At 43.9% G+C, this 27,446-nt stretch overlaps 3 protein-coding genes and 1 long non-coding RNA gene across 7 annotated transcripts; 2 read left to right on the top strand and 2 right to left on the bottom strand.

Moving 5' to 3' along the window:
* Positions 1-350: 350 nt before the first annotated feature.
* Positions 351-17,687, bottom strand: LOC125978930 (protein FAM53B). The gene is made up of 5 exons (XM_049736856.1): positions 17,534-17,687; positions 8,631-8,867; positions 7,627-7,681; positions 4,999-5,846; positions 351-1,291 (listed from the first exon to the last, which is right to left on the bottom strand). Exons 2-5 carry the CDS (start codon positions 8,709-8,711, stop codon positions 971-973), a joined length of 1,305 nt encoding a protein of 434 aa, XP_049592813.1. The 5' UTR covers positions 8,712-8,867; positions 17,534-17,687; the 3' UTR covers positions 351-970.
* On the top strand, positions 8,936-19,546 carry LOC125978934 (uncharacterized). Its single transcript, XR_007485164.1, has 4 exons — positions 8,936-9,041; positions 14,552-14,666; positions 15,685-15,771; positions 18,197-19,546. It is a non-coding gene; the product is annotated as an uncharacterized lncRNA (long non-coding RNA).
* A 478-nt stretch (positions 19,547-20,024) lies between these two features.
* On the bottom strand, positions 20,025-22,685 carry LOC125978931 (EEF1A lysine methyltransferase 2). Its single transcript, XM_049736857.1, is given in 7 exon segments — positions 20,025-20,261; positions 20,607-20,817; positions 21,356-21,463; positions 21,630-21,744; positions 22,055-22,120; positions 22,446-22,633; positions 22,635-22,685. Coding segments are annotated over 7 exon segments (822 nt in total). The 5' UTR covers positions 22,671-22,685; the 3' UTR covers positions 20,025-20,163.
* abraxas2 (abraxas 2, BRISC complex subunit) lies at positions 22,596-27,183 on the top strand. 4 transcript variants are annotated; one of them, XM_049736850.1, is made up of 10 exons: positions 22,596-22,728; positions 23,464-23,554; positions 23,636-23,672; positions 24,060-24,126; positions 24,233-24,423; positions 24,583-24,702; positions 25,071-25,155; positions 25,231-25,348; positions 25,716-26,134; positions 26,495-27,183. In XM_049736850.1, the coding sequence occupies exons 1-10, from the start codon at positions 22,657-22,659 to the stop codon at positions 26,666-26,668; spliced, it is 1,374 nt and encodes a 457-aa protein (XP_049592807.1). In that variant the 5' UTR covers positions 22,596-22,656; the 3' UTR covers positions 26,669-27,183. The 4 variants fall into 4 exon arrangements, with proteins under 4 accessions (XP_049592807.1, XP_049592806.1, XP_049592809.1 ...); XM_049736849.1 differs by having other exon boundaries at positions 24,580-24,702; XM_049736852.1 differs by having other exon boundaries at positions 25,716-26,585.
* Positions 27,184-27,446: the final 263 nt, after the last annotated feature.

The following is a 27,446-nucleotide window of genomic DNA, read 5'->3' as shown; positions in this document are numbered from 1 at the left end:
ATTTTTTCGTTAAGGTGACGACAGTATTTGCGAACAGATGTCGGAGTTCACCTTCCTCCGAGGCCCGTCGTCGAAGGAAAGGCCGCCGCTGCTCTGGGACTTCCTGTTTTGGGATATAAACAGTGTTGTGCAGCCGGGGAGTTTTCCACCTCATGTCGGAAAAACAATCTGCAAACGGCCTCTCCTCCTTGGCTTTGTTCTTGCCGATTGAGACTTTTCAAAAACCCGAAACGTTTTCCAATCATCCGATGTCACTCAATTTGTCAGCGTCGCCTTCGCCCTTCTCGTGTTTCTTCTTCATTCCCGATAGGCAAAACACGGTCAGCCGAGGAAATGAAACGAGACAATCGTTGGCGAATGGAGATTTATTTCCACGTTCGAGAACCTCCCTCCTCACGCTCTCACTCTTCATTACGTACAGCTCCATTTTAAAAAAAAGAACGGAGAAATAGAAAAATAAACATTGATATCAGAACTAATCATTTAAGAGTTGAATTCAAATATACAATTTGCATACAAAGAAACTACAAAATGGGGACTGAGGAGGAAGGAAGTCCGTGGCTGTTTACATGGACGGCCAGAACCATCCAACTTCTCTGTGCTACCAAACGGATCCATAATAAGTCGGTTATCAAAATGTGAGCGTCCATGTAAACGCAGCCCGTGTCTTAAAGCTTATTGAGCCTACATTCAGCAAAGTCAGAGTTGCGGCCATTTTGGAGTTTCAGGAAAAAGATGCTAAGCCACAAAGCTCACCAGATGGGAAGACAGTGGTGGATCCATTTTTTTTTTTTTTTTTTTTTAAGACTACTAACCCCTCATTTTCACACTCCTGAGCAAAAACAAAGTTCCAAAATAGTCCAAATGTTCGAGACAAACGAGTCCTCCGCATCTTTTGTCCGTCTTTACCTTTCAACCGAGTCGAGACGTTCTTTAAGGCTTCCGCTCGTCGTCGTCCCGAAGATCTGCTTCAGTTCCTCTCAATCTGCTCGAGGTCCAGCTCTCCCCCGAGTTGGAAAATGTCCCTGGTTGAATCGCGGTCGCCCTCCCAGAGGGCGACTTGACCCCGGGGCGAGCCGGATCTCGAGCCCACGCTACACGCCGAATCGCTGTCTAGTTCCTCTTCGGACGAATCTTCGCCGTCCTTCGTCGCCTCCTGCCGCGGTTCCAGTCCCAGCTCGGAAACGGCGGTGAATTCCGATTGGCGTTGGCTCGACGGGGGCAAGCTGGATTGGCAATTATCGAAGAAGGAGAAGCCGGGGCAACTCAAGCTCTGGAAAGTCTGGAGTTGCTGGGGAAAAACAAAACATATTGGTACTTGAATATTTTTTTCCTGATTAGTTTTTATGATTCTTTGCACTTAATTTTTCAAAATAGGCTTGTTACTTTTTCTCGATTGATATCTTGGGGACTTAAAAATCAAATAAAAAAATATGTATCGTATAAAATATTATATTTGATCAAATATAATATTTTATAAATATTACATAACATAAAATAAAAAGTACAGGAATTAAATCGGTACGGGTACTGGTTTCTCCAATGTCAAGGCAACTCGCTGGCAAGACTTTTCTTTCGTTTTTCATCACTTGACCTTTATATTTATCTGTTTATAATTTTACGAGGTTTCTTTTTAATTCCTCACCAACAAGGCTATACGTGACACTGATAAAGTTGTAACGTTATCAGAAAACAGTAGGCCTGAGCAACAAGAGGGTTAATAATCTGCAGAGCGGCAGATGTTTGGAGGCACACAGATGAATAGAAATGAACTTTTTGTTTTTTTTCCCCCCACTTGGGGGACAGACAACTTCCCTGTTGCCATGCACCGGGAGTCTCTCGCTAGTTCACTCGCAAACAAAAGCGAATACTTCAGGTGATAACGAGAGGAGTGGGAGGCTTTGCCTTGGCTGTCTGGCTGTCTCCGGAATGGAGAAAGGGGGATTTCTACGGCCTTTCTATATTCCGGCCCCTTAGGATTACTTGACTACTAATTATCCCGGCAGAGAAGGGGGGTTTCTTTGTCACTATGTGCTTTCCATGAAAGCCACCGGGGACCGCTAGCGATTTGGGAGGGTCCGCTCCAAAGCAGGGTTACGTTTCGCTAGTGTGACGGGCTTTTCATAGCACCGCCATATGGAAAGGCAGCACTTAAGATTATTGCACACGTGGATGCAATCATGATGTCTCGTCTCACATGCTTAAGCCACGCTAGTCGATTTCAAGCTGTTAAACGAGCTTCTTACAAAAGCACATTTGTTCTGGGAGAAAACTTTTTGTGCTCGATTCTCAAATGGGCCACGGTCGTATGTAGATTCGGCGAGCGTAAGTAAGAGTTGAATCTTTGTTCATTTATTCGATATTCGGCGTTAGTGGAAATGTAAGAACTGCCGGTCCTGGATCAAAAGTCACTAAAATGGGGCTAAGTTAGCCTACACAATGCTAAACATGGATTCATTGTGCTACTATCAAAGTGTGCTGCCATAAAAAATAAGTTATCAGGGCACGAAAACAAAAGCGCAAAGAAATCTCAATAGAGGCCAATTGAAAGCAGCTCAATGAATCTGTGTCTTGAAATGAGGTCAGCAGAAAAGCACAAGCAAGACTCTTGAGTGTGAAACAAAAAAAAAGGAAAGAATCTTGCACTCATCCCAGCCAAGCAAGCCGTCGACACGGCATCAATCATTCATCCGCACTGTACCGAGGCCGCCGTGCAGATAAGCGTTACACGGTATGGGTTGTTATTTAATGAGATAACGCCTGTGCGAGGCGAGTCGCGTCACGTCACCATCGCGTTCCCACGTTGCTGCTCAGCTATGCTCACCATGTCAGGAATGGAGAGCTGTGCCGGGGGAAGAGGGGGGCGTATTAATAGAGCGATGGGTTCCAGTATTTTGTTTAGAAAAGACAAAACCAAAATGATTTTGAGAGCAGAGCTGACTCGTACTATTTTGTGAACATGGCCGCCTTGTCATTCAATCCAACACATACTTTGTGATGATAGACGCTTTTCCACAGTCGGAGGAAAAAACACGGCAGCCGGCCAAGGCGGAAGGAAAATTATTCAAGGAATTTGTTTTGGGCAGTTGTCGTGCGTAAATACCTTTGGCGGAGCGATTAGCATGTCGGAATTGTCTGTCATTGACGCGCGGCAGGAAACTAAAGGCCACGTTACTGCGAGTTGCGCTGACGGCACACACTGGGGACTTGTTATGCGCTGACCCTTCTCAACTTTGTTGCGCACACACACACACAAATATCCGCAAAGTTTGGCAGCGACGAACCCTTTGACGTTGCGAGGAATTTGCCAGATGACGACTATGCCACCCGCGCAAACTTTGAGCTCATAAGAAAGATTATGGCTGGTCACAGTCCCTTTTGCCAAATTATTTTTCTCACACGGGTGTGTCTACCAAAAAAAAAAGATTTACATAATGCTTGGGAGAAGAAATGAATTTTAATGTAAGCAGAAAAAAGGGGTTTTCTTCTGGTTTTGTTCTTATGAAAATGAATTCGCAGTAGTAATGTCCTGAGAATATGTTAAAGTACCTTTTTGCATTTTTATAAAAAATTTTTTTCCTTTGCACATTACCACTTTTTTTTAATAATTAGACTTTTTTTCTCAAAATATTTTGACTTTATTAGTTCTTTCCCATGGTGTACTCTATTACACCTTTTTAAGCAAGTCATTTTTTATCAACGCCTATAAAGTCCATGACAGAGGTAGTAAAAACCAAATCTTAACAGATAGTTTGGTAGTAAAGTGAGCGAGCGCCTTGTTAATCTACCAGTGGACGTCAGCGGGAATCTTTTGGAAGGGTTTGGCTCGGTTCAAAGTCCAAATGCTGAGCTTCCTATTGACATTTTGACAAAAACACAAGACGACACATTGACATCAGTGTTTCTCAAACTTCTACTTGTAAGGTCCTCAAAATTTCCCAAGTAACGACGTGTGTAAAAAAAAAATAATAATAATTAATGCCAACACGTCCGTACGTTGAAAACACGGGCCTACTATGTGACGCAGGAGCATTCCTGCGAGCCGAGGTAACGTCAACGTGACGAGCGCGTGCGTGTCATGGCGGTTCTGCTAGTTCCCCGCCCGGCAGCTGGCATGATTTGAGGAAACACCGTGCGGCCAACTCTCGCTCGGTTAGTCCTGAGGGTGACACAAATCTTTAGGAAAAAGGAAAAGGGAGGGAGCTGGAATAAGATGATGCCCCTGTCTATTACGGACTACAGACGGAATTCCAGTAAGAAGGACAGTGGCGATGAAGAGCTTAAAGTCTGAAGAATTATTCACAATTTGCCAAGTCTGCGCTCTCAAGTCAAAGCAAAAAAATTTACAACGGCTCATATCTCGAAATAGCCACTTGCAGACGTTGTTTAGCAATTAGCTTAATGCTATAGTGCGTCTTTGCTTCTTTTTTTTATTTAGCCGCTGTGATAAAAGCCAGATTGGTGCATGGAATGACGAGGGCGGGAGTCGCGGTGAAAAAGCAAATGGACTTGGAGGGGGGCCCGACCTTTTAGGTTTACCCAACAGACTTGATGAAATGTTAACCTGAGCCCGGTCCTTTCGGAGCATGTGGCGTTAGGCAGCATGACTGAACACGAGGCATGTTTCGTGAGTAAGGGCCACTCCCTCCCTCCGATACTTAACACAAGACTTGAGATGTTAGGGTTGTTGTGAACAGGCTGACTAAGTTGTGTTTTTGCACGTTTCATAAACAGAAGCTAAAGTGTAGCCCCAGGTTTCTTCCAGTTTTTCTGGATGTGGACCCCAGTAAAAAAAAAGTTTGGACGTGTCTGATTTACTGTCTTGAGTGAAGCTAACATGTGCTTTTGGGATGTGGGAAAGTAAGCACGGGAAGAGCATGCAGATTTGAACCCTGACCCTGTCACCTAAACAATGTAGTGGAAATCCAACCCGCTGCGCGCATAGTTTCTCCACCAAACCTCAGCAAATGTTTTTCGTGTCGGCCTATCCCGGCTCACCTGAGTCATCTTTGCCAGGTCCAGAGAGGGCCTCTGCTCCTGGGCGTCCTCGGGTCTCCGCCGCTTCATCCCGATCTTTTTGTCGTTGAGCACGCAGGGCTGCGACCTGCTCCGAGACAGGCAGCCTTTCCCGTCGCCCCTCTGGCCGGACCGCCGTCCCATTTCCGGGGTGGAATCCGGCGAGCTGGCCTCTGAAGCTTCTTCCTTCTGGAGTTCGGGCAGGCTGATCTGCTCGTGGGAGAGGGAGAGAGGACGCAGCAGGGGGCCGCGGTAGGACTGGGGGGCCCGTGAGGAAGGAGTGGTGGGAGACACGGGGCAGGCAGTGAAGTGAGGGTGGGTCGGCAGTCGTTGGCTGAAGAAGGGCAGGTCCAAAGGTCCGTCTGTGGGGATGGTGGCGTGAGAAGGAAAACTGAAGCTGGAGCTTCGCTGCATGGCTGAGCAGTGAGCGGCGGAGAACCCCCCGCCGGCGCGGACGCTCCCCCCGCTGTAGCACCTTCGCTTCTCCACCGACGTCCACACTCGGGAGCCCTGAGGCCTCCACGGCGAGCGAAAGCCGCCGAATTCATCCGACAAGGACAGAGAGCGGCACTGGCGCTTGCTAGGGGGCGCCGTGGGCGCTTGGCCCGTGGCGACAGTGGTGTAGTGCAAAGCGGCGGGGGCGGAGGGGCGGGCTTTGGTCAAGGCGGCGTCACCCAGGCTAAGATCTCTGATCAGGCTGGTGATGGCTGTGGCGGCGCCAGGTTCATTGGGCCAGGGGCGGCCGCCCGGCTCGGGCACGGCATCCCACAGGCTCTCCAGACTGGCACCTGACTGAAAGCTTCGTCCTGGGTTCAGCCATCTGTCTGCCTCTGCAAAAATAGCAAACGCCAACTCTCAGCCAAGGAAAAACATATCTAACATTGACTTAACCAACTGTGGGATTCATGTGACTGCAAGCTAATTGACAATGGCTCAACAGCGCCCCTGTTGGTGACAGCCAAGTACTGCATTCTATTTTGCCTTCATAAATTCTTGTGGCCTCATACACACAGTTTACAAGATTGAGAACCACTGGTCTTCAGTGGCAAGATGGCTCTTCTTTCTCTAACTCTGTCCATTTTGGATCACGTTCTCCAACATTGTAAATGCTTCCTTTTGGGCGAACCATTTAAACACGGCTGCGACCTGGCAGGAATGTCACGAAAACAACTCAACAAAAGGGACGACTTCAAAAGTGGCTCGTGACGCCTGAATGGAGGAGACTCCTCTAAATGTCAACACCCGCCAAGAAGAAGTAGACGAGTATTTTTATTGAAGGAAGTGTATTGTTGTAAAGCGCCCGTGAAAGCACGTAATGTGCATTGTAACGTGGAGCAGGTGCACGCTGATCACGAGACGTTGCCTTGAGGAGAGGAAGTGAAAGCCAAATACAAAAATTTAACATGCTCTGGTACGCTCAAAACGATATTTCTCACAGGAAATAATGCAAAAGTGGTTTAAGACAACCAAGTGTTAGACATTCAATGAGCTTTTTTTAAAGGCCACTTCACTAAAGATGAGCAATACTGTATTTTACATTTTTAAGAAATATTAGATACATTAAGAATAATTTTTTTAATACTAGTAACAAAAAATAAAAATTTATTACTAGTTTCTTTGTAAGGATGATCAAGGCCAAAGATCCAACGACATCCCATAAATAATATTTTATCTTTTAACTATTTTCTACTTTAACTCTGATAACACTCCATGCAGTCCAAAACACTCATTAACTGTCATAAAAGTCTAACAAGTTAACCATTGTTTATATTTCATATATTCACTTTCAATTTTAAGAGCGAGAGCAAAGGTTCTTGACACATCTCATTTAAAAAAAAAAAAATATCTTAATTGTCATACAAGCGACGTTAACTGCTGCAATCTTTAAATGAGAGTACCGTAATTTCCGGACTATAAGCCGCACCGGACTATAAGCCGCACCAGCTAAAATTCAGGGATATTTTAGTTTTTTTCGTACATAAGCCGCACCGGACTATAAGCCGCACGTGCACATGAGTTTTTTACAAAGAAAGACAGTACACAGAAAGCCGTAAAAATCCATAAATACGCCTCGCCGCCATTTAAGGCTCAGGGTTCAAAGTAACTTTCTGAATAAAATGCATTAAAAGTTCACATTCATTACAACTTGTTTTTGGTGAGCAAAATGTCAGAAAAATTGAATTTAAATGCTGATTGATTGGGTTTTAATACAATGCAGATGGTCCAAACAGCGCCACTGCTTTGTGTAATCTCTAAGAGAAAGGGTTTAGAGCCCTTTGACGCAGGTCACCTAGCGTGCATTCCTACTAAAGCTCATAATAGTCACAAGCAACACAGCCAAAATAAGCAGCAGCCATAGTAGTGTTTCAAAATAGTATTTTTGTTGTTTTTTTCTTCAAGATACCGCACAACAGTGGTCCACAGCCTTTTTACGAGTGTATAAAAGTGATGAAGTCATCACAAAAATCACAAAAAAAATCTTATATAAGCCGCACCTGACTATAAGCCGCAGGGTTCAAAATTTTGGAAAAAAGTTGCGGCTTATAGTCCGGAAATTACGGTACATTTTTTGGACTTGAGGAGTAAAAAAGAAAAAAATGGAGAACTTACCAGCAGTTCCACAAGAGAAGAGGGTCGTCCCTCTGCTCATGGTGTGGCGCTCACGCTGAAAAGAAACCCAAAAGATTCAGCAAAGCGAAAGTATGCAAAAGCATAACCGTTTATTTCATCCCTCTGTGTATACAGTACGGACATGTTATTATCTTGAAGAAGCACAGTCTGAAGTCAAGTGTGTCTCATCGGAAAGGATGCAAAAAGTATAGCATTGCCGTCCAAACCATCGGCCTCTGCTCCACGTCTCACTCAGAGTTATAAACTCCGTGGAAATTCTATACCGTACCGTAAAATCAATGTGGCTAGGCCATAAAATCGTGACACGCCAACGATAATAAAATTTTCTATTGCCCTTGGTTTCACGAGTGAGCTGGAGCCTATACCAGCTGACTTGCAGCTGAGGTACACCCTTGATTGGTCATCGTCCGATAATCTAAAGGTTTGAGTGATGTACGTAAATGTGACCTGCAACTGGCTGAGGTCAAATAGAGTGAAAAAATGGCTATGTGACTTAAATCATGCAAAATATTGATTCAACCTAAAGCTACATTATTCATGACGATCAACAAAGGTGTGTGGGGATCATTGTTTAGTTTACATATAGAATAACGGCTGACACGTCGCTCAACGGGTTGTCATTATGTAAATAAAAGTATAAAATGCCGTGTGATCCCCTGAAACGATCCATCGTTTAAGATCCTGTGAATATTTTGCTGTTATTAACTAAGTCCAGTACTGAATCTTTTGTTGAGCTCGTGGCGTGCGTAGAAGGTTTGCCTGCACACGCCTGCCTTGTGATCACTCGCTTGCAACAGGGTGGTGGCTTCTTTTGCACACGAGGGACAAAAGAGAAAATGCAGCGGAAAATTACAGTGACTCACACTGAGGTTATCACTACCACAGCAACAAACAGTAAACAAATTAAAAAACAACATGTTTTTGGGAGAAAATGGCTTCCTAATGGCGGTTTGGGTTTTAAAAAAAAAAAAGTTGTCTCTTACCGGCCGTCGTTCGCTGCTCTTGGCCCTTACATCATTGACACCCTTCTTCTTTTCCAGGCTTTTGGAGAAGATGATCACCATGGTAACGCAGCACTCACAAGCCTCATTGGGCAGAGGAGCACGAGGAAGAGGTCACGGGAAGCCATCTTGGGTGAAAGGTCCGGACTGTCGGTCAGCTGGCAGCTCCCATCTAAGCCAAAGAGCTGGTAGGAGGCCCCCTCCGGCACTTGAGACACTCTCTGTGAGAACAGAATTTCACAAAAGATAAATGCTGACAGTTCTTTTATGATTGTTTGACGTCTGTAGAGTGGGTTGGACGATGTTTTGCTATCGCTACGCGGGTGTTCTGTACTGCGAGAAAAACAACCCACTACGATGATGGCACGGGAGATAATGGACAACACAAAGCTGGTATGAGCAACACCATTTTTCAATCCTTGTCTTGACACCAATGTCGCACATATTTTACCGGTTCGGCTGATGATGAAGACCACCCGGTAGGCTCGATTTATGACGGACTTTTGTTCCAACAACTGAACTAACAGAACGACACAAACAAAGTTCTAAAGTTAGAATTACAGTAAATATCGGTATGAAAAACTATTCTAGGCTGTAAATATAAAACCCTTGAAGGTGAATAAGAGTGTTGTTCCACTCCAGTCCTGTAGGTGGAAGCAGCTAATAGTTGAAAACAACTGGGTATAGACTAAAAGGCCAAACACAATTTCAATCTCTATTTTATTTGCCAGAGATTGGTTTAAGTTTCTTAATGCGTACAAATAAACACAATCGCATTAACTCTTTGGCAAAAACAATAAAAGTTAGCATGTGACTAATGTAGCTAAATAAAGCGCGCCGTGCTGTCGGCTATTTGACTAGCAATGTTTGCATAACAGGCTGGGTAGTTTTATGCGATTTTAAGTAGATGCTTTTTTTTTTTTTTTTTTTTTTTTTTAAGGGAACGGGCCCGATTGCATGTCTGGTCGAGCAGTAAAACAGAGCGTGCAGTATGTTGTCATATGGACAGGTGACAAAGTCAAGGAAAAGACAACAACATGTGTTTAACTAGGCGGCTGCCATGGGTTCTTCTGGTCCCCCTGGAGGTCTACTCGTCCCGCTATGAACATTATTCTTCCGACATCATGTGATGTTTTCGCCATGCCTGCAGCCACAAGTGCCTCATCTTTTTCCACAACACGCATCCAGATTTTTTCCGTTCATTAAAAAAACCTTTATTTAGGAGCCAAATGAGTACTTTCTCAAGCTAAAAGCTAACGTACACACAAAGTGCTTCCTCAGCCAAAAACATGCGGCGAAACAAACATGGCGGAATCATCCGGGTGAAGGCGGCACGGCTGAAGATGTGGTCGAAGGAGTTTATATGGGAGTGTGGTTGTTTTATGCGCAAATTGCGGCTGCATGCAGACGGTAGCGGCTGGATAAGAGGTTAACCCCTAAGAGGTCGACATTTGGGCCATTTGGCTTATTTGAGGTATTTTCTGGGCTGGGTTGATTTTTAAGGTATATCTATGATCCCCCAATTAAATGTAAAGCTAATGTGGCTGGTTGTCAGGAATAGCTGCGGTGACTTTGGACCAGGGATTCCCTCCCTCATTCGCTGACCGCCAAACATCCAATTAGAGAGCAGGCTCCTTGGCAGCACCCCCAATCAACTGCTTTTCGGGAAGCGGCACACGGAGGGCTGATGGCTTTTGCAGGCCCGCCTGTGTAACATGTGCTTACATGCTAGTAGGTGGAGGTCGCCGCACTTTTATATAACACGCCTTTTGCGCGATTGGATATTCCACACGCAGATTTCATATCAGCTTGCGTTACTTTCCATGTCATCTCTCTCAACCCCGTGACTACACTCAAGATGTTTTAGTTTGGCGAGGGCTAACCCAACTGCCGGCATATGACTCCCATTAGCTGCATTTATCCAGCAAAGTCAGTGGAGCACAGCCGGGCCTCTCGCAGGAATAGAGGGCCCGTGTTAGCCTTCTTGTTTGGAGTATAGAACGGGAATGTTCTTGTTGATCGGTGTGCGATTACTTAGGTTGATTAGGACTGACATTGAGTAATGGGCAAGGTTTTCGTTTTAGCGAGGGAGTCGGGGAGCGTGGCGTTTACGTTCAGGAGTTTTTTTTTTTTCCTATTGTGCGACTGGACATGCCATGCGTGTCTTTAAGCTAACTTTGTGTGTGTAGCGACTGGCAAGCAGGGGGTCATGGGAGAGGGCAGAGTACGAATCAGAAGCCCCGAGCCATGCTTACTTAATGAAGCGGCTCACCATGATGGAGAAACCAGAGCCTAACGGTGAAAGAAGTGTCGCGGGCCCAGACTCGGGTGTCGACAGATCATATCAGCTCTCAATGAAACGCTTCTCTCCTTTGCTCCCGATTACACCGAAGCCTCACTCTCTCATCGAACAATATTAGTAGTAAATCTAAAATCAGATATTTGCCGAAACATTCTTCTTTGTCAGTCTCATTGTGACGGACACTGTTGCCATCTACAGGACTGGAGTGGAACCGCAACTGCGGGAATAACATCGTAGTACTCAGCCTCCTACAGCTATGTGAGGAAAGAGGCATCGAAACCACCATTTGGCTTTGGTTTTGGGCTTTGGCAGCAGCTTAACGAACGCTCTCATTTGATCCGTCGTGTTGTGAAGAAATACGGTTGCCAGACAAGCAAAGCCACAAGCGCAATATTTAAAAGTCGGTTTTCAAAGTAACCCGACCGCATGTTACAAAAGATATAAACAAGAGCTGTTGTAAGCATTCACACTGACCCAATAAGCTGTTTGTTCACGTCCATCTAGTCTAACTTTATAACTCGGGTTACCTAATAAATCGAATTACGTTTGATTTCTTGTCTGGCTTCGCAAAAGGATGTCAGAGCCGCTCGCCGTTACATCACGTTAGATTAGCGCTAAACCGACGGGAAGCTTCATCACTAAATGGGAACAAATCTACCGCTACATCGTTCCAGATTCAATTTGGCCTCTTCAAATCAAGCCGTAATTCCAGTCAGATTTGCCAACGCCGGGCAAGAGTGCAGACGGGCGGCTCTTGGCTCATAATAGCAAGTGACCGGGGAGGGCACTGGAAAGGGCAGCTGCAATAATGTGGCTCCTTGCCTGAGCTGCGACTTGTGCAGGCGGATGAATAGACACGGATTTGGGGAGACGAGGGCGACCTACTGCTGCATACTTGTGTGTCGAGACTTTGATCGGTGGCTGGAGCCAGTGAGAAAAAAAACAAATATACCAGTACAGACTAATCAAGGACTTTCAAATGCAAAATTGAACTCGTACTAGATGCTCACCGGAATGTTTAAGGAATCGGCTAGACAGTTACTGGAATGCGAGACATGCGTTAAGACACTTACTGCCCATAAAAGCATGTTTCTGTATTTCTTCAGTCTAAATTCTGACAGAGAATCCAATATGCAGTCCAACGGCAATCCTATGGCAACACACTGTTGGCTGTTGTCATGGAATCAAAATATGAGCATCAAAAAGGGAAAGTTTTGGGCACAAGCGGGTCTTTTTGAAGCCATTATTTTCGTTCCAAGTCGGCGGGGTGGACCATCCATTCAGAGTGAACTCAGAGCCACCCCACTCGCCAGTACGGGTCATAAAGATGGTTCCTCAAGAGGTCAAGACATACCACCAAAGCCTTGGACCATCACCCCTAGTATCCACGCGGGGGGAACACTGGCCCCGGAGCACTCACTCCATCTTCATAAGCGGTCAAACAATGAGGCCTGGATCATTTTTACTTGTCAGTTGATCAATGGCGTCCTTAAGAATCAACCTTTTAATAGTCCCCGTGCGCTTCTCAATGCGGAGTGAGTACAAAGAGAGCAAAAATGGGAATGCCTTCCCCCGAATAGAAAGGATGTGGTTTTCCTTTGTGGTCAGAGCATTCGGAAAACGGTATGTACTATACTAAAAAATTTCAAAAATAAGTCATCCTCCAAGGTGCATTTCTGTCACCATGGCAACCAAACGCAAAACAGCACAGCAATGAAAACGCAACATTTCTTGCATGCAACCAGAATAGTTCGCCAAGTGGCAAGTTAGCTGCAAACACAACACAAGGCCCTCTATGCGTAATGTATTTGGGGGGTCGTGACCTCTGTCTCTTATTCAAACTGAAGCCTGACGTGCTTGACGGGCGTGAGATCAGGTGTTTCACTAGGAGTGCGAGAAGGTACGAGGGGCCCCCGAACGCGGTGACCCCCACATGCCTGGACTCTCCGTCAAACCAGGTAGCCGCTCGCTAATTGGCCCAGCCCCCTCCTGCCTGTGGTTTCCGTCATTACCCGACAGGGTCTGTTCAGTTGCGTACACACTAACTGGAGCCCCTAAATCCATCAGGGGGTACATTTTACACGCTAGCCGGCGCCCGCGCTAAAAGCTATCTATGGAAAAAAAAAATCAAAATCTCACAGTTGGTTACATAATCCGACGCGCATGTTACGGTTATGTTAAGCGAAACGTGTTTGGGGAAGAAAAACCCCATGAGCGACATTCCACCGCCTCATTCATTCATTTGCGAGGGGGCTCGGCCAAGGACCTTCTGACTGCACGCCATCGTGAGAAGAACAAGCCAGATGTGTTTAAGAAAAAAAAAAAAAAATTGCCTTCGAAGCTAGTTTCGCTTACGAACGTGTGGGTCTATCATGGGTAAACCCACAAAAAAGGTGTCAAGAACCCACGTTTGAAAAGACACAGGAGGTCGGCCATTTTGTTATGAAGTTGCCGTATCTGGGTCGTTTTAGCCATTTCATAAGGGACATTCCGATTTTTGTCCACTTGTCAAAAAGTCCCAAGAAGCCATTCTCGAAAAGTCACAGGAAGTCGGTTATTTTGTTTTGACCTCAATGTGGTTGTGTTGGTGGTAGTTAAAAAAACAAAACAAAAAAACCAACACGTTCTTAAATGTATTCATTTTGTAAACACTCCTTAATCCTGTGCTTTGTCCATCTCTGATTTAATCTGCTTTTGTTTGGTGCGCTCAGCAGTTGCAATTGTTTGCAAAACAGCTGCAGGTGTATGGAAAACCTGCCAACATGCAAACCTCAACCAAACCGTGGCAAGCCACTTGGACCGACACATGTCCCCACCGCGCCGCCATTCAAAGCAGGATCATCAAGTTTGAACTCTTTCGCTCAAGTCTGATCTTGCGTCAGGCCAGATTGTCACATATTAAATGCTGGCTTTGTACGAGGGGAAAGTTTTTTTTGGCTAAGTGGTAAAAGAGAACAGGTTCTAAATGTACACCGTGTGTAATTAAACTGAGTGCCTCACAATACAGGCTTTAATTTGGAGCGGCTGCTCAAGCCAGCGCCAGTGTTGAATACACAAACACACAATTCCGCCTCGTGATGGCTGATGAGTAAATTAGGACAATCAACAGAAACCATGCACTTATGATAACACATTAGCTAACCTCGACTTGTTTTATGAACACGCCTTATCGCTACTTACACAACAATGACCTCGTAACGACAGGCAGTTGTAAAAAGAAAATTTTTAAAAAGCTGTTATTGCTGCAGTGTGCATGTCAGGCCACTAGTTGGCGATGGAGCCACCGACTTTCGAAATCTCCGTGATGGACAATGTCGGCAGTTGTAAAATTAAAATGGCTGTAGATGCTGCAGTGTGCATGTCAGGCCACTAGTTGGCGATAGAGTCACTGTCGAGATTTCCGTGGCGCGGGAGTGAAAATTTTCATATATTTTTTAATAATGTGGACAAACTTGAGTTGAAACATGTTTTATTTTTATGTCAACGAGCGGACAAAATATGAGTGGGACATGTTGCTTTTCATCTTTCTGAGTATTTTTATGGCCGGGGGGCTTCTCTGGCTGTACTTAAGAATGCCTCTTTTCTTCTCCTCTCTTTTTAGGCTGGCAAATCTATCATGTTAACGAGGAGGACATATCCACACCCCTAGTGCAACAAACACAAGAAAAAGAGCCAGGAGGGTGGTGTTTGTTCCCAGCGTCCCCGCAGCCACATAGGTTCGAGTTTCACTGTTTGTAGTTATGACTGCGGGTCACGCAGGAAGAAGAACGCTTCTGAAATGGAGAGTAGCGTGAGGACAAATACACGCAAGGCGCCGAGAACAAACTCTTCTCTGGTCGCTTTCGCCTCAAGCCAGCGCAGGCATGAAAGAGTGTCAGTGTGAGGGGAACAGAGAGCTAGATGACACGCTAGCTGCGAAAAACAGGAATATAGCCAGACTCAGACTCACATTGTGTGTGTGTGTGTGTGTATTGAGTGAATTGTACACAATGTGTCAGGGCCTCGCTCGGCATGCAGCTGCAACCCCGACAGACAAACTTGAGCGCACACACGTACGCAAGTTGACACTACGTGAGAACCTGCGCCCTCGGTACTTTGTGCTGCTTCTTTTTTTGCACCCAAAAAGAAAGCACTGCATTTGAATGGCCCTTTAAAGTCATAGAAGACAGCTCAAGCTCGCTACAGTTTTTCCTTGACGTCAAGGCCAGCTATCAATCTTGATAATGATCAAATTATGTAACAATTATTTGGATTTTTGCAAAGATCCTATACGCTAAAGGGCAAGAAGTCTAACGGCGGAACGACTAATTCGTAAACACAGTCCAGCTCGGGATCTGGTTAGCGGATGTGAAGGCTATTTCCATTTTAAGTGTCATAAAATAGATTTCTGTTCATCTATAAGATAAGAATGGCTTTCGCTTTGATGCATTTTTGTTCCTTTTACTGAAGCCAAATGTGAACCAAACCACAACCATCAAACCAAGAACAGCTGAATTTTACTTTTGAGTTAATCCGAGTCACTGGTGGCAGGTGTGTGCTGGCGGTTTCCTTTGTACAGGTTAAAGGTCACATTTATGGTCAAACTCATTTGAAATCATTTATCTTATTGTTTAATGAATAAACCCATAGGGGTGTGTAGACTTTTTATATCCGCTCTACATACCAAACACATTTTTGTTGAACTGGTCTGAAGGACTAACTTGACTTTTTTTTCCCTCTCTGTGTTTATTTTAGTGTGGTCATCGACAATAATGTACCAGTGATGGCAAAAAGAGAAGCCACAGGAATTTGAAATAATGAAAGTCTGTCCGTCACTTACAGGTGAGAACTCATAGCATGTCGCATAGTTAAAAAAAAAATGTGTCCTTTAAAAACAAAGCATAATTTTTTTTGTTCAATTTTTCAAGCTTGAAATTGCATTTTCAAAAATCACAAAGCAACCGTGGGAACTCTGCATGCAAAACGCTTGCACAAAAAATGCTTGCAACATCCGTTTGCAAAGTGAAACGATACCAGAAATTAGGAAATACAAACAGGAGTTGTATATTATTGTGAAAACTCACAAAAATCCTTTCTCAGCGCTGCTAAACATCCCTAAACAACGTACGTGAATTTTCCACAAGGCCAACCGTTATAATCTCCTGTGACAAGAGGATGATTACATCTTTTGCTGGCGTCAGCTTTTTTTTTTTTTTTTTTCGAAAGAGTGTAACTGCTCCACATCCAGGTATTTCCCATTAGGGTGCCCTGGTGCTAAACCAGTTTCTTTGTTGACCGTTTCCACATGGATCAAACAAACCACCATGCCACATGATGTGGGCAAAACCGAACCACTTCCGAGGCGGCACGAGCAACGGAAATGCTCCAGTCATAAGTTTAAGGTCATTATTAACGTGCTTGCAAAATGTCTCGGTAACACAAACGCCTCAGCTGCACGACAATCCCGATTTCATGACAATTTTGAATTTTCTTGTATTTATGTGCGGTAGTACCTTGACTTGCAAGTTTTTTTTTTTTTTTTTTTTTTAAACACACATGATCGTTTTAACTTAAAACCTTGCCCGGACAGTTAATGGAGGTTTTATGACATCCAGCTCTTATTTACCAGTTGTTAATCAGTACTTTGATTCTTCTTTTGTTTTTAACAAGTCATAACTTTGATTTGGACCTCAGGCCTTTGTGACCATCCTCACACTCACTTCAGAAAGTGCTTTGAAATAAACAATGTGGCAGATTGTTTTTCTACCACTTAATTGCACACGGCCACACAAAAGAAAATCTCCTTGCTGGAGTAGAAGTGACTCATCCTTGTCACAGGATGAAGCCAACATGTAGTGTGTGTGTGTGCACATTTTTGCACTCAAGTATGACAACTTTGGCATACCGGTAGCCTCGGACAACTTCACGTTTTAAGTTGCTACTCAGGCAAACCTCTACTAGTTGACCCCTGCACGCTACTAGTGAAGCACTCGAGCTTAAACTCTTAGAATTGTAGAATGTCACATAGTCGGACAACCTTTGCATCCTAGTTGACTTACTCACGGGATTTTACTAAATAACTAGAAGCATGTTGTGTGCTTGTACTTTAGGGCAAAAGCTGTACTAGTAGAGGAAAAAGATAGTTGTTCAACTAGTAGCATTATGTATACTAGTGCACTGAATTGCCTTACTAGTGAGAACAAAGAGAACATGGATCTCAGGTTGCAGATCAGTTTGGTGCTAGTTGTTAGTATTACTGCTACAGCACAGTAGTTAACTAGGTTTGTGTGCGTGCGTGTGTGACGCACATAAAGCTAAGCTTGATTGTGACCACACACAAATGCAATGGAGACTTTACACATGCAGCAACAGGTTGTTCATGCATGCAACCACACACGCACGCACGCGCGTAACTGTAATTACAGTTAATTCATGGACTTAACGTAAACGCTTTGCTTAGGAAAAACTGTTGTATTAAAAATACACTGCACAAAAGAGGCTAAGACACACAACTTTGCACCAGCGATGTTGTCACTCTTAAAAAATGACGAAATCCTGCAAGAGGACGCACTCGCACGCACACAAGATGAGATGTCAGGACTACCTGGCCAGCAGAGGTTCGTCTTCTCCCCGAGTTAGGACATCTTTCTTGGGGGAGGGGGGATAGAAGAGAGGGGGAGGAAACTAGAAAAAGTTCCAAGGCAGTCAGCCTGTCTCGTTAAAAGACCGGAGAGACTGCGAGCAGCTGAGAGGTTGGAGCTGCTTTTTGCTCTCAGCTGGACGACTGCAATGAATGTCCGGAAAGGGAGAGGACTGAGAAGAGTCGTGGCCGGTTAGAAAACAAAATGATTTTGAAACACAAAACAAACACCTTGTATTATCTGTTAGGTAGAATAAACTAAACTCGAACACAAACTATGTATTTCTGTAAAGCAAGGATTTAAAGTTAGTGTGACCTAAAGTTAGTCACCCCCGCCGAGTTGGTACGCTCCGGTGTGGTCCTCCCTCAGGCATTTACAATACCACTGTGCTACTTTTGCCACTCCACAACAGGCAGATTTTCTTAAAGTTTACTTTTGCAAGTTTACTTTTCTGTGGTTGAATGTAATGGTAAAATCCATTTAAAATTTTCCTTTCAACTTAGGGAGACTTTAAAAATTTAGTAGCAGTTATTTATGATTGTTTTTGGTTCGTGCATCGTACAATTATTTATTTTCTATTCAAATAAGCTGCCTTAGTAATCTTTTTTTTTTCTTTCTGCGATTAGGTTGCAAGTCACCAAGGTCCTGCATCTTCTGTGTACTGGTAAATATGGAATGAAATTTTACATCATATGAATATTTTCTCCAAAAAGTATATATATGAATATCCAAAATATATATAACGGCAATAACCTTTTCGTGAAGGAGATATTTGCAAAGATGTATAGGCAACAGCTTTTTACATCAAACCCCTCTTGCTATACTTTCAATGCAACTCTACCCAACTTCTGTCTTCCGTGTAGAATATAAATAAAACAATCAAGAGAAAATAAGCCACTGACAGGCTCTAATGCATCCCGAGGGTAAAGCTATTAAAATGGATTGATGGAGGGAAAAGGGAGCTGAAAGCGCACAACAACGCTTGCATCTGATGCTGATCTTTTTGATCATGTTCAAATGTTTTCACATGGAACCTCTTAGCGTTGATGAGCACTTGGACCAGTGAGGAAATGCTGGTTTGGAATCAGGAGAAGATTCTCTTGTCATATGGCGTTAGGAGCCTTTGGTTTGTCCAAGTAGCTAGCCCACTTGCAACACACACCCTGGCTTTGACTATTCAATTGCACATCTTTTGGAATTTGTGGGGGTTGTGAAGCCAAACCGTGATTAGCCTACAACCGACCTGGAGGACAAAATGTGTTTCCTGTTGCAATAAGGCCAATGGAAAAATTGCATCATTTTTGCATAAGCCTCTTCAGGACACCATTTTTATGACAGGAACTGAAACTGTATCAATTTTTGTTTTAGTTTGGGCCTTTAATTACATGTGTGCTGCTCAAAATAACGTTATGATTTTGTTCAGTGCAGTACATGAAAGTTTTCATAGAGTGAAAACAAATAATTTCATCCAATAACAACTGTAACTTACATGCCGGGCCAATAGGTGGCGATATCACTTTTGGCCTGGATTACCACACCTCAAGTTTTATTTATTCAGTTTTACAAAATATTTTTTTATATATATTCGAGTTAAAGTATACCTTTTCTAAGCAGTGTGCTTGAGCCCAAAACAAAAAAAAGTAATATCTTGAACTAACTGTTTTACTATAACATACCCCTTGTGGAGTTCTGAGGTTTAGACACCATTGGCTAACTGCAACCATCTGCTCAGTCCAAAATGAAGAAGGTCTCAAGCTAATGAGCTAATCGAGGCCCCAAAGAGTTGTGATGAATAGCTGCTGACATAATGAATAAACAAGAGGCCACAAGGCTCGGCTGTCACGCTGCTCATAAATAACTGCCCCGCTCTGGACTCCTGATCGGAAGCCAGGCCAGTAAACTGATGGGAGACAGCCTAACCCTAACCGTCCCGGTAAACACATACAAGTTCTACAAGAAAACCTGACTGATATATTTCTTTTACAAGGTTCTCAGTATCATGCACATAAAGAGCTTTATGATATTCACAGAAACCTTCCTGTGAAAACGGAAAAGGTCATCTCAAAGTCAATCAAATCGTCTTTCTACTCGTTTTTTCTTTTGTGTTCACAGTTTCCGATCACAATTATGATTTAGCGTTGCTAGTATCATACTATACTGTCATTCTCACACATCCAGCCATAAATATCACACGTTTGAAGAGCAGAAAATGCTGTTTGGCAGCGCACACAAGCGTACAAGTCAGCACTTTTTGGCACTAGCTTAAAAACGACACTAATATTCCGTTCGTCATGTGAGCCTATGAGCTTGCAGACTCGCTGCATGAATACTAAGCTTTCATGTGTTCCTCTCAAGTGTCGTACTGCAAATATTTATCTTTTTTTTTTTTCTTCCGGAAACTTGTTTGAGGGTGTCTGATAAAGTTGGGTCAGATGCAACAAACTCTGAAAAAAATTGAGTGATTCAATGAAATATTTTAATCTTTGCTAAGGTGAAAATTGTCTTTCCGTACATCATGACAAACAAGGTCACTTTATTTAAAAAAAAAAAAAAATAGAGAGACAAACACACACACAAAACCCTGTCGGTTGCATCAGCACACTCGCTTGAATATCAAGGCAGTCACGCTGTTTCCCTTTTTGCCTCCAAACCGGAACGTGGGCGTCGGCAACTCCTGTACAAATTGAAATCCTATGAGACACCAAAAAGAGAAAAATATCATTCATAAGGCATCGACAAGCGCACAAGCTTCAGACTAACATGCTGAAGTCTGACGCGTCAAATATGACAGACGACTTCTTTGGAACTCCGCTGACAAAAAGTTGACAGCGACCTGGCCACTTGCCAAAAAAACTAATTTCAGACAGTTGTTGCCTGGAGCTTAACAGTCCCGTTTGCGAGACTCGCGTGTTGACTGATGGGGGGTTAATAAAAAAAAAAAGGGCCTGAATGTAAATACGTCTCAATGCCAAAAGCATTTTGTGCGAAAGGTTTGTTATACCATATATATGTTTTACTTTAACATACAACACACACCTTCTTTGAATCTCTCAAGCAGCTGTTCTTTTGTCCAGTTACAGGACGTAATCGAGAAGAGTCCTCGGTCCTTCAGGGAGGCTTTTAAAGCTCGCACGTAGAGTCTTTTCACCTCGCCGGTATCATCAGGATTCAGGCTGATGGCGTCAAACGTCCCTTTGTCGATACACACGTCGTAAACCTCGAGTTCTCCTCGACAGAAGTCCACCTCCTTAAAAGAAACCATAAAAAAAAAAAATTCTACGTGCCGTAATACTATTATTATTAGATGACGACAAAAATTTTAACTATACGAGAAAATGTGCTTTGTTGATTTCTCTCTCTGCCTCACGCTCCATACCGCTAATGTCAATATTGACTTCAAAGGTGGTCTTTTTGTCCAAGGAACGGACACACAGTCATGTGCCATGTGAATATATATGCAAGGCTGTTGCATACACACACAGACAAGGCCAATGGGGCGGCCATTACGGAGCAGATGTGCTGCTTTCATTTCCTTGTGGTTAGGAGGTGGTCAAATGTGAATGGTGGGCAAACCTCCATCACTTTCAGGGCCATTTTCAAGTAAGCCACATGTAAACACTGCAAGGGTTTTCCTCTAACCCACCCAGGACCAGACGTAAATCCACTGTGGAAACTGGGATGGACTACAAATATTTCATAATTCCTCATTTTCTATAGCTGCCGGACTTGCTTTTGGTTGCACTGTTCGTAAAATTTCGTACATATGGTAAAGATCTAGAACCCACCTTAACATTGACATGCGTCAAGCCCTCTGCCTGAAGAACACTTTTTGCTAGTTCCACAGAGGCTGAGGAATAATCAATTCCTGTTAAATTCTTGTATCCATGTTTAGCCTTGTGACAAAAAAAAGAAATTACATTTGTCATAAATTCTCATTTCACAATAAAAATTCTTTTTACTATGTACCGGTCCCATATCAGAGATAAAAATGCTCAGTTTTGATTAAAACTCCAAGAGATAATTGATTTATATTCATAATGAACTGTATATTTCCCTTACCATCTCAACTAAAAAGGCTCCGTTTCCTGTGCCGATGTCCAGAATGGCAGCATCTTTTGCAATATTAGCATTGTCCATCCATTTTAGCACACGGTTCATGCTTTCCTCACCGAACCTTTAAAAAAAATCACGATTATTTAGGCATAATTACAATTATAACATTCTAATGGTATATTTTTAAGTTTGGGCTCCTATCACTCAATTGTGAAACTCTTCGTTGGTATTCTACTGCCCCCTGGTGGCCAAAAGTGAGCACAATCTCAATGGATATGAAAGCATTAAATCATAATGCAATTTAACAGTTTAATTACGCTTAATTATGACATCACTTCGGTCTTCTTAAGTACAATACTGCAGAGTGATATATTGCTTTTTAAAAATAGTTAGAGTAGTTTTAATAACTACGTAAAATAAAAAATTATTACCATATCTCCCCAACGTCCCCAATGTCTTGGAATGTTTCCAATTCTTTTTGGTATGCATTTTCCCAACTGCAGAAACAAAATTGACACTACTAAATATAATAAATATAATATAATATTAAAAATTTAATATTCTAAGCACCTCTAAATATAGATTAATCATGATTTAAGAAAATAACAATAACGATAAAAACAATAACGATGATGATGATAATAATAGTAACAACGTTAAACATAATAACGATAACCATAATAATGATGATGAAAATAATTGCACAGGTTGGTCTTAACGCTAGCTTAGCTGTTACTACCAGTGGTTGCAGAAGCGAGAAATAGTAACTCACAACCACATTATGAATGTTTTATCACGCCACTACATGCTCAAAAGGCTTACTATTCCTTCGTTCCCAACTGTGAAGTTTCAAAATCATTATCCGAGTCTCTGTCCTCTTCTGAGTCGGAACCATGAGTGCTTCTTACGGCGGCTTCCATACTTGCAAAACGGCGAGCGAAGACGACTACAACTCCCAGGAGGCATTGCGCCTCTTGCAGCGCCTTCTCAACCACAGGGGGCAGTGGGGGGAATTGATAGGGATGTTTCCATCATGGCGGCATCCATTTCAGGTTATACTTTTAGTTCTGTGTGTTACCACAGCGCCAATAGCAACTCGGATCATGTGAGTAGGCCGCGTCGCCTTGCCAAAAGCGAGGGGTAGCGTTGTCTTCCCAGCGTTGTCCATCAGCGCCATTAGTTAGCGTTGTTTGCTCCCTGTCATGATCTGTTGCTGCCTGGGCTAGCTAGTTATGGTGTCGTCTATTTACCGGTCGATGTGCTCATTATAGCTTGTATAGTTATACACGTAATTTGTGTATTTATCTATTTCACGGCCACAGACTGGGCTATTGGCTAATCATATTTCTAAATCACGGTTGCTCATTTGTGTTATTTTATTATCGGAAGTGTTGGGGTGGGAAGTGTTCAAGTTCCAGGAAATACTCAGCTGTTAGCTCCCCTGGTGGCTAGCAAGCGTGATAGTTGAGTTTGTCGTTCATTCTTAAATCCTTAATCTAAATTGTCAGCAATGGAAATGTGATTAAACACGTGGAATTAAAGGGTAGCCTCTGTTTGAATTCACCTCGTTTCCGCCTGTCAATCAAATAGATTCCCTTTAACGTCACTGTTGGTACTGTCAAGTCTTCAACTCTACTTCTTAATAACTACGTGTTGTTCATAAGGTGAATATTTTGAACATTATATTTACTTTGATAAAGGTACCCACTATCCAGAATATGTTCAAAGGCTCTATAGTGTGGAAACTAATCCCTGTACAATGGATACCAGGAAGTCCTTACATTAGTTTGATCTGATAATATTCAGCTGTTCTTGCTATTGTTTTTTTTTTTACGTACAGGAGGGCTTCCTATTAGGAGAAGTAAGGCAAGAGGAGACCATCAGCATCAGTGATACGCACATAAGCAGCACAGAGCTCATCCAGGTTGTAGGTAAGGACTATCTGTCTATTTATCTAATTTATCAGATTTGGTAATGTAAGTGAAGACATCTCTCTTTTTCCCCCCCATCAGAAATCCATAACCATGAACCCTGTGCACGGTTGTTTAGGTAAGCTTTGTAAGAATATTTTTTTTGTCCTCGCTGCATTTTATTCTTAATGTATGACTCGAATCTCCATAGTGCACATGCAGGTGCATCTCAGTTCAAAAAGTGAAGCTCGTATTGAGTAACTTGGTTAAACAAATGGAAAAATATTTTTCAAATGGCCTGCTCGTCCCTCATTAGGTTCATGACGGTGTTTTAATGGCTGTCGTCATAATGTTAAAAATGTTGGAGATTAAATTTCTTTGTCCTTTCAATTTTCAGATCTCATATGTAAATAGGTTGAGCCATTGCTTGGGGCCTTCATAACCATTTTAGGACAGTAGATGGCTCCATCTCGCAATATTTCACTGCAGCATCAAGCAAGTGACCTCTTTGTTCCCCTCTCTCCAGCTTTTATGACTATGCCGGCAAAATCAACGAAGAACATCTCGGCAGTATTCTCAAAGATAGGAGAAAAGTGAGTGATGACGTTGTGCCTGTTTTATCCGTTTCCTCAAACCAACTGTCAACCGAAGATCTCAAGCACACCAAATGTCTTTTATTTTACTCACTCCCTCACCCAGCACGTGATTGGCTGGTATCGGTTTCGGCGGAACACGCAGCAGCAGATGTCTTTCAGAGAGCAGGTGGTCCACAAGCAACTGACGCGGCTGCTCGGCGTGCCCGACCTCGTCTTCCTCCTGTTCGGCTTCATTTCCACGGCCAACAGCTCCACGCACGCGCTGGAGTACGTGCTCTTCCGACCCAACCGCAGGTAGTGATGGACACGCTTATGGTCATGCCTCCATTTAATTGATGACATGGGAACTACAGTGGACTGTTCTTCTGAGAGTCCACTGAGCACGAATCATTCCAAGAATATTCGAGCGTGGTGATATTGTGGGGGTGCTAAGTGGTCGTCCGCGCTCAGCAGGTACAACCAGAGGATCACCCTCACTATCCCCAACCTGGGCAACACCAGCCAGCAGGAGTACAAAGTCTCCTCGGTGCCCAATACCTCGCTCAACTACGCCAAGGTCATCAAAGAACACGGGTAGGTCATATTTGCACGCCGCTTCCATGTTCAACAATTGTTTTCATTTGAGCACATGCCAACACGGGATTTTTACAAGTTGACACGGAGCCTCTCTGATAAAGTCCCACAACGACAGCGTGAGTTGCCCAGAGGGCACACATTACAAACAAATCGATTGGGCGCAGTTAATATCCATCCTGCCGGTTTATAAAGCAGGGCGAGGCGCAGTAGGCCCGCTGTGAACTGACCGTGTCTAATACACGGCGGAAGTTGCCCAAATGTAACAACAGCACCGTCGAGCTCAACTGCTCTCGGTGAATTCCTGCAAGGCAAATTTGCATCTGCTCTGATCATGCAAATGTCTCCCGCAACTCACTTCACCGCAGGGCCGAATTCTTCGACAAAGACGGCGTGATGAAGGATATTCGAACCATCTATCAAGTGCACAGTGCGCTGCAAGATAAAGTGCAGGTGAGCAGACTCCCCAAGTGCATCAAATGAACTTTTTATCACGTCGCCTCATTTGATTCCTTCTCCCGTCTCAAGGCTGTGTGCGGGGAGGTCGATCAAAGCGAACGCGTAAAGGAGAAACTTCAAGACGATGTGAACAAGCTGAAAGAACAAATTGCACTCAGGAAACGCAAGACGGCCGAGGAGGAGAGGAGTAAGTCTCTGTGGATTTCTTTGGGAAATATTATTTACCGCCTGGCGGGAAGCAGCCACTGTGAGATCGTAAAGCGTCTGAAAAGTCCTCTCCAAAAACAACAGTCGGCTCGCGCATCGTTTAAAGTGGCCGGCATCCTGACCACGGACAAAAAGCCCTTCACCGGTGGCAGAATGATTTAGGAGATATGACCGCAGGGGCGGAGTCATTATTCCGGCTGGCACCGTAAAAATAAAGCAGGTCGGCATAAGTGCGTGACTCAGCCTTTTCTGACATTAAATGCAATCAAATGTGAGTAGAGAAGCAGAGTGAAAGATGGATGGCACACCTTGCAAAAGCAAGTTGCTGTATATTTTGTGCTCCACAGAGCTCCGTGAAATGCAGACTCCAAACGCCATTCCAGAGGAGAACACGGAACCTTCCCAGACGTCCCTTCCATCCAGGATATCTTTCCACGCACCCTCGGCGCCCGAGCGGCCCAGCATCTCCCCCAACCCGCCATCTTATGCTGACCTCCTGTCCCAGGTTGACTCTCTGCTCTCGTCCTCTTCCCCGGCCTCCACCAGCGCCGCTCTACTTCCCCGTCCCCAAGCCGTGGGATCGCCGGGCCACCCCACGCCGGGCCACCTCACGCCGGGCCCGCTGGCCGCCGCCTCCAATCCCGTCAGCGCGCCTAGCTCGCCGTACCTCGGCAACGGCGACGGGTCAAGCTCGGACTCGTTAGACAGGCAAGCGGCTGGGCAGGAGTTCGACGACGACGAGGACAGTAGCGAGTACGAGAACCTGGTGAGCGAAGCCTCCCACCTGCCGGTGACCCCCAGCAGCCTTTTAGCTCGAAGTCGGCTGTCTGCCCTGGGCCCCGACGGGGATGCCCGTGGCTCGCAGACCACATAGAAACGCGGCGCCGGGTGTGTGTGGGACACTGACGCACCTTCTCAAGCAATCATGAAAAAAAAAAAGTGCCAGTCCTGAAAGTGAACGGCATGTGCAGCTGGCATCCCGCTATAAAGTCTCGTTCTGTTGTCGTCTTCTCTCCGTTTTAAGAGGAAACCTCGTCAGCTCACTGGAAGGGGGCTCTTTTTGTTCCCTGAGATTTTTTGTTTTGTTTTTTAATCTTTATTTTTTTATTTTATGGGCACTGTCTAGGTACTTCATTTGGGACGTCTGGTGTTTAACAAGAGAAAGGTGTTAATTCTGCCAACCAGCGTGTCCATAAAAAGGCAGGTCTTGCTTCCCACTCTTTTTTTTAAATTTTTTTCCCCCCACATTACACTAACACACTCTTGCGTCACTTTTGCACTATTTATTGCCTTCTTTTAACAACAACCTCTCAAAGAAAACAAAAGGGAGATGATTAATCAGCCTTGACACTTTTGTTTTGCTTTTTCATGCACAATTGTCATTTTCCATTTGGGATTTAGTAAGTAAATGACAAATAGATCCGCCACTTACGGCTGCTTTATATATAAATATATATTTTCTTTTGGGGGGTGAGATTGATTAGATGAGAATGTTAACAGAAAACACTGAAATTGTATGGCGCTTCGCTGCACTTAACATAATGTACCATTTTCTTTGTGCTCTACCAATGAGGTCCTGTCTTGCCACTCGTGTGACCACTGCTCAGCTTTTAGCTTTTCTAAGTTAGATGGGGCTTAACACAATGTACTGTAGCTTTACTAACCCGACGCTTAAGAGGTTCCTTTCGACTGCTGCAACACACAGAGCTACCACTGAACTCCATTTTCTCACCGTCGACTTATATAATCACTTGAAGCTCACTTTCTCGCTCACTTGTTCTCTATTAAACTCCTTCATGGAAGGCTCAGTAACCATTTGTAGTGTGTGAGTTTTAACTGCGGTGATCACAACATCTTAACGTATGTCAGACTTCCATCTTTGGTGTTGTTCTTCCTTCTTGGCTGACAATAACAACTGAAGAATCGTACTAGTGTCGTACTGTCGAGACTTGTGACTTTGCCGTCTTTGTTGTTGGAAACAGGAATCCTAACCACAAAGCCACATGAAACCTGCTCGGTAATTGTCAGAGACATCAAATCAAAGTCATTGGCATATTTTTAGGACACTAAAGAACCTG

The sequence above is a fragment of the Syngnathus scovelli genome, chromosome 12 (assembly GCF_024217435.2).
Source record: "Syngnathus scovelli strain Florida chromosome 12, RoL_Ssco_1.2, whole genome shotgun sequence".
Lineage (NCBI taxonomy): Eukaryota > Metazoa > Chordata > Actinopteri > Syngnathiformes > Syngnathidae > Syngnathus > Syngnathus scovelli.
This window is presented reverse-complemented; position numbering and strand designations above follow the sequence as displayed.

Excerpts from the sequence above, each read along its gene's own strand:
- LOC125978930 (XM_049736856.1), bottom strand. The coding sequence starts at position 8,711 with ATGGTGATCATCTTCTCCAAAAGCCTGGAAAAGAAGAAGGGTGTCAAT. Across the intron at positions 7,682-8,630 it reads AGAGCAGCGAACGACGGCCG|CGTGAGCGCCACACCATGAG; the intron begins GTAAGAGACAAC and ends GTTTCTTTTCAG. Across the intron at positions 5,847-7,626 it reads CTTCTCTTGTGGAACTGCTG|AGGCAGACAGATGGCTGAAC; the intron begins GTAAGTTCTCCA and ends CTATTTTTGCAG.
- abraxas2 (XM_049736849.1), top strand. The coding sequence starts at position 22,657 with ATGGCGGCATCCATTTCAGGTTATACTTTTAGTTCTGTGTGTTACCAC. Across the intron at positions 24,424-24,579 it reads CTCTTCCGACCCAACCGCAG|CAGGTACAACCAGAGGATCA; the intron begins GTAGTGATGGAC and ends GTCCGCGCTCAG. Across the intron at positions 26,135-26,494 it reads GTAGCGAGTACGAGAACCTG|GTACTTCATTTGGGACGTCT; the intron begins GTGAGCGAAGCC and ends GGCACTGTCTAG.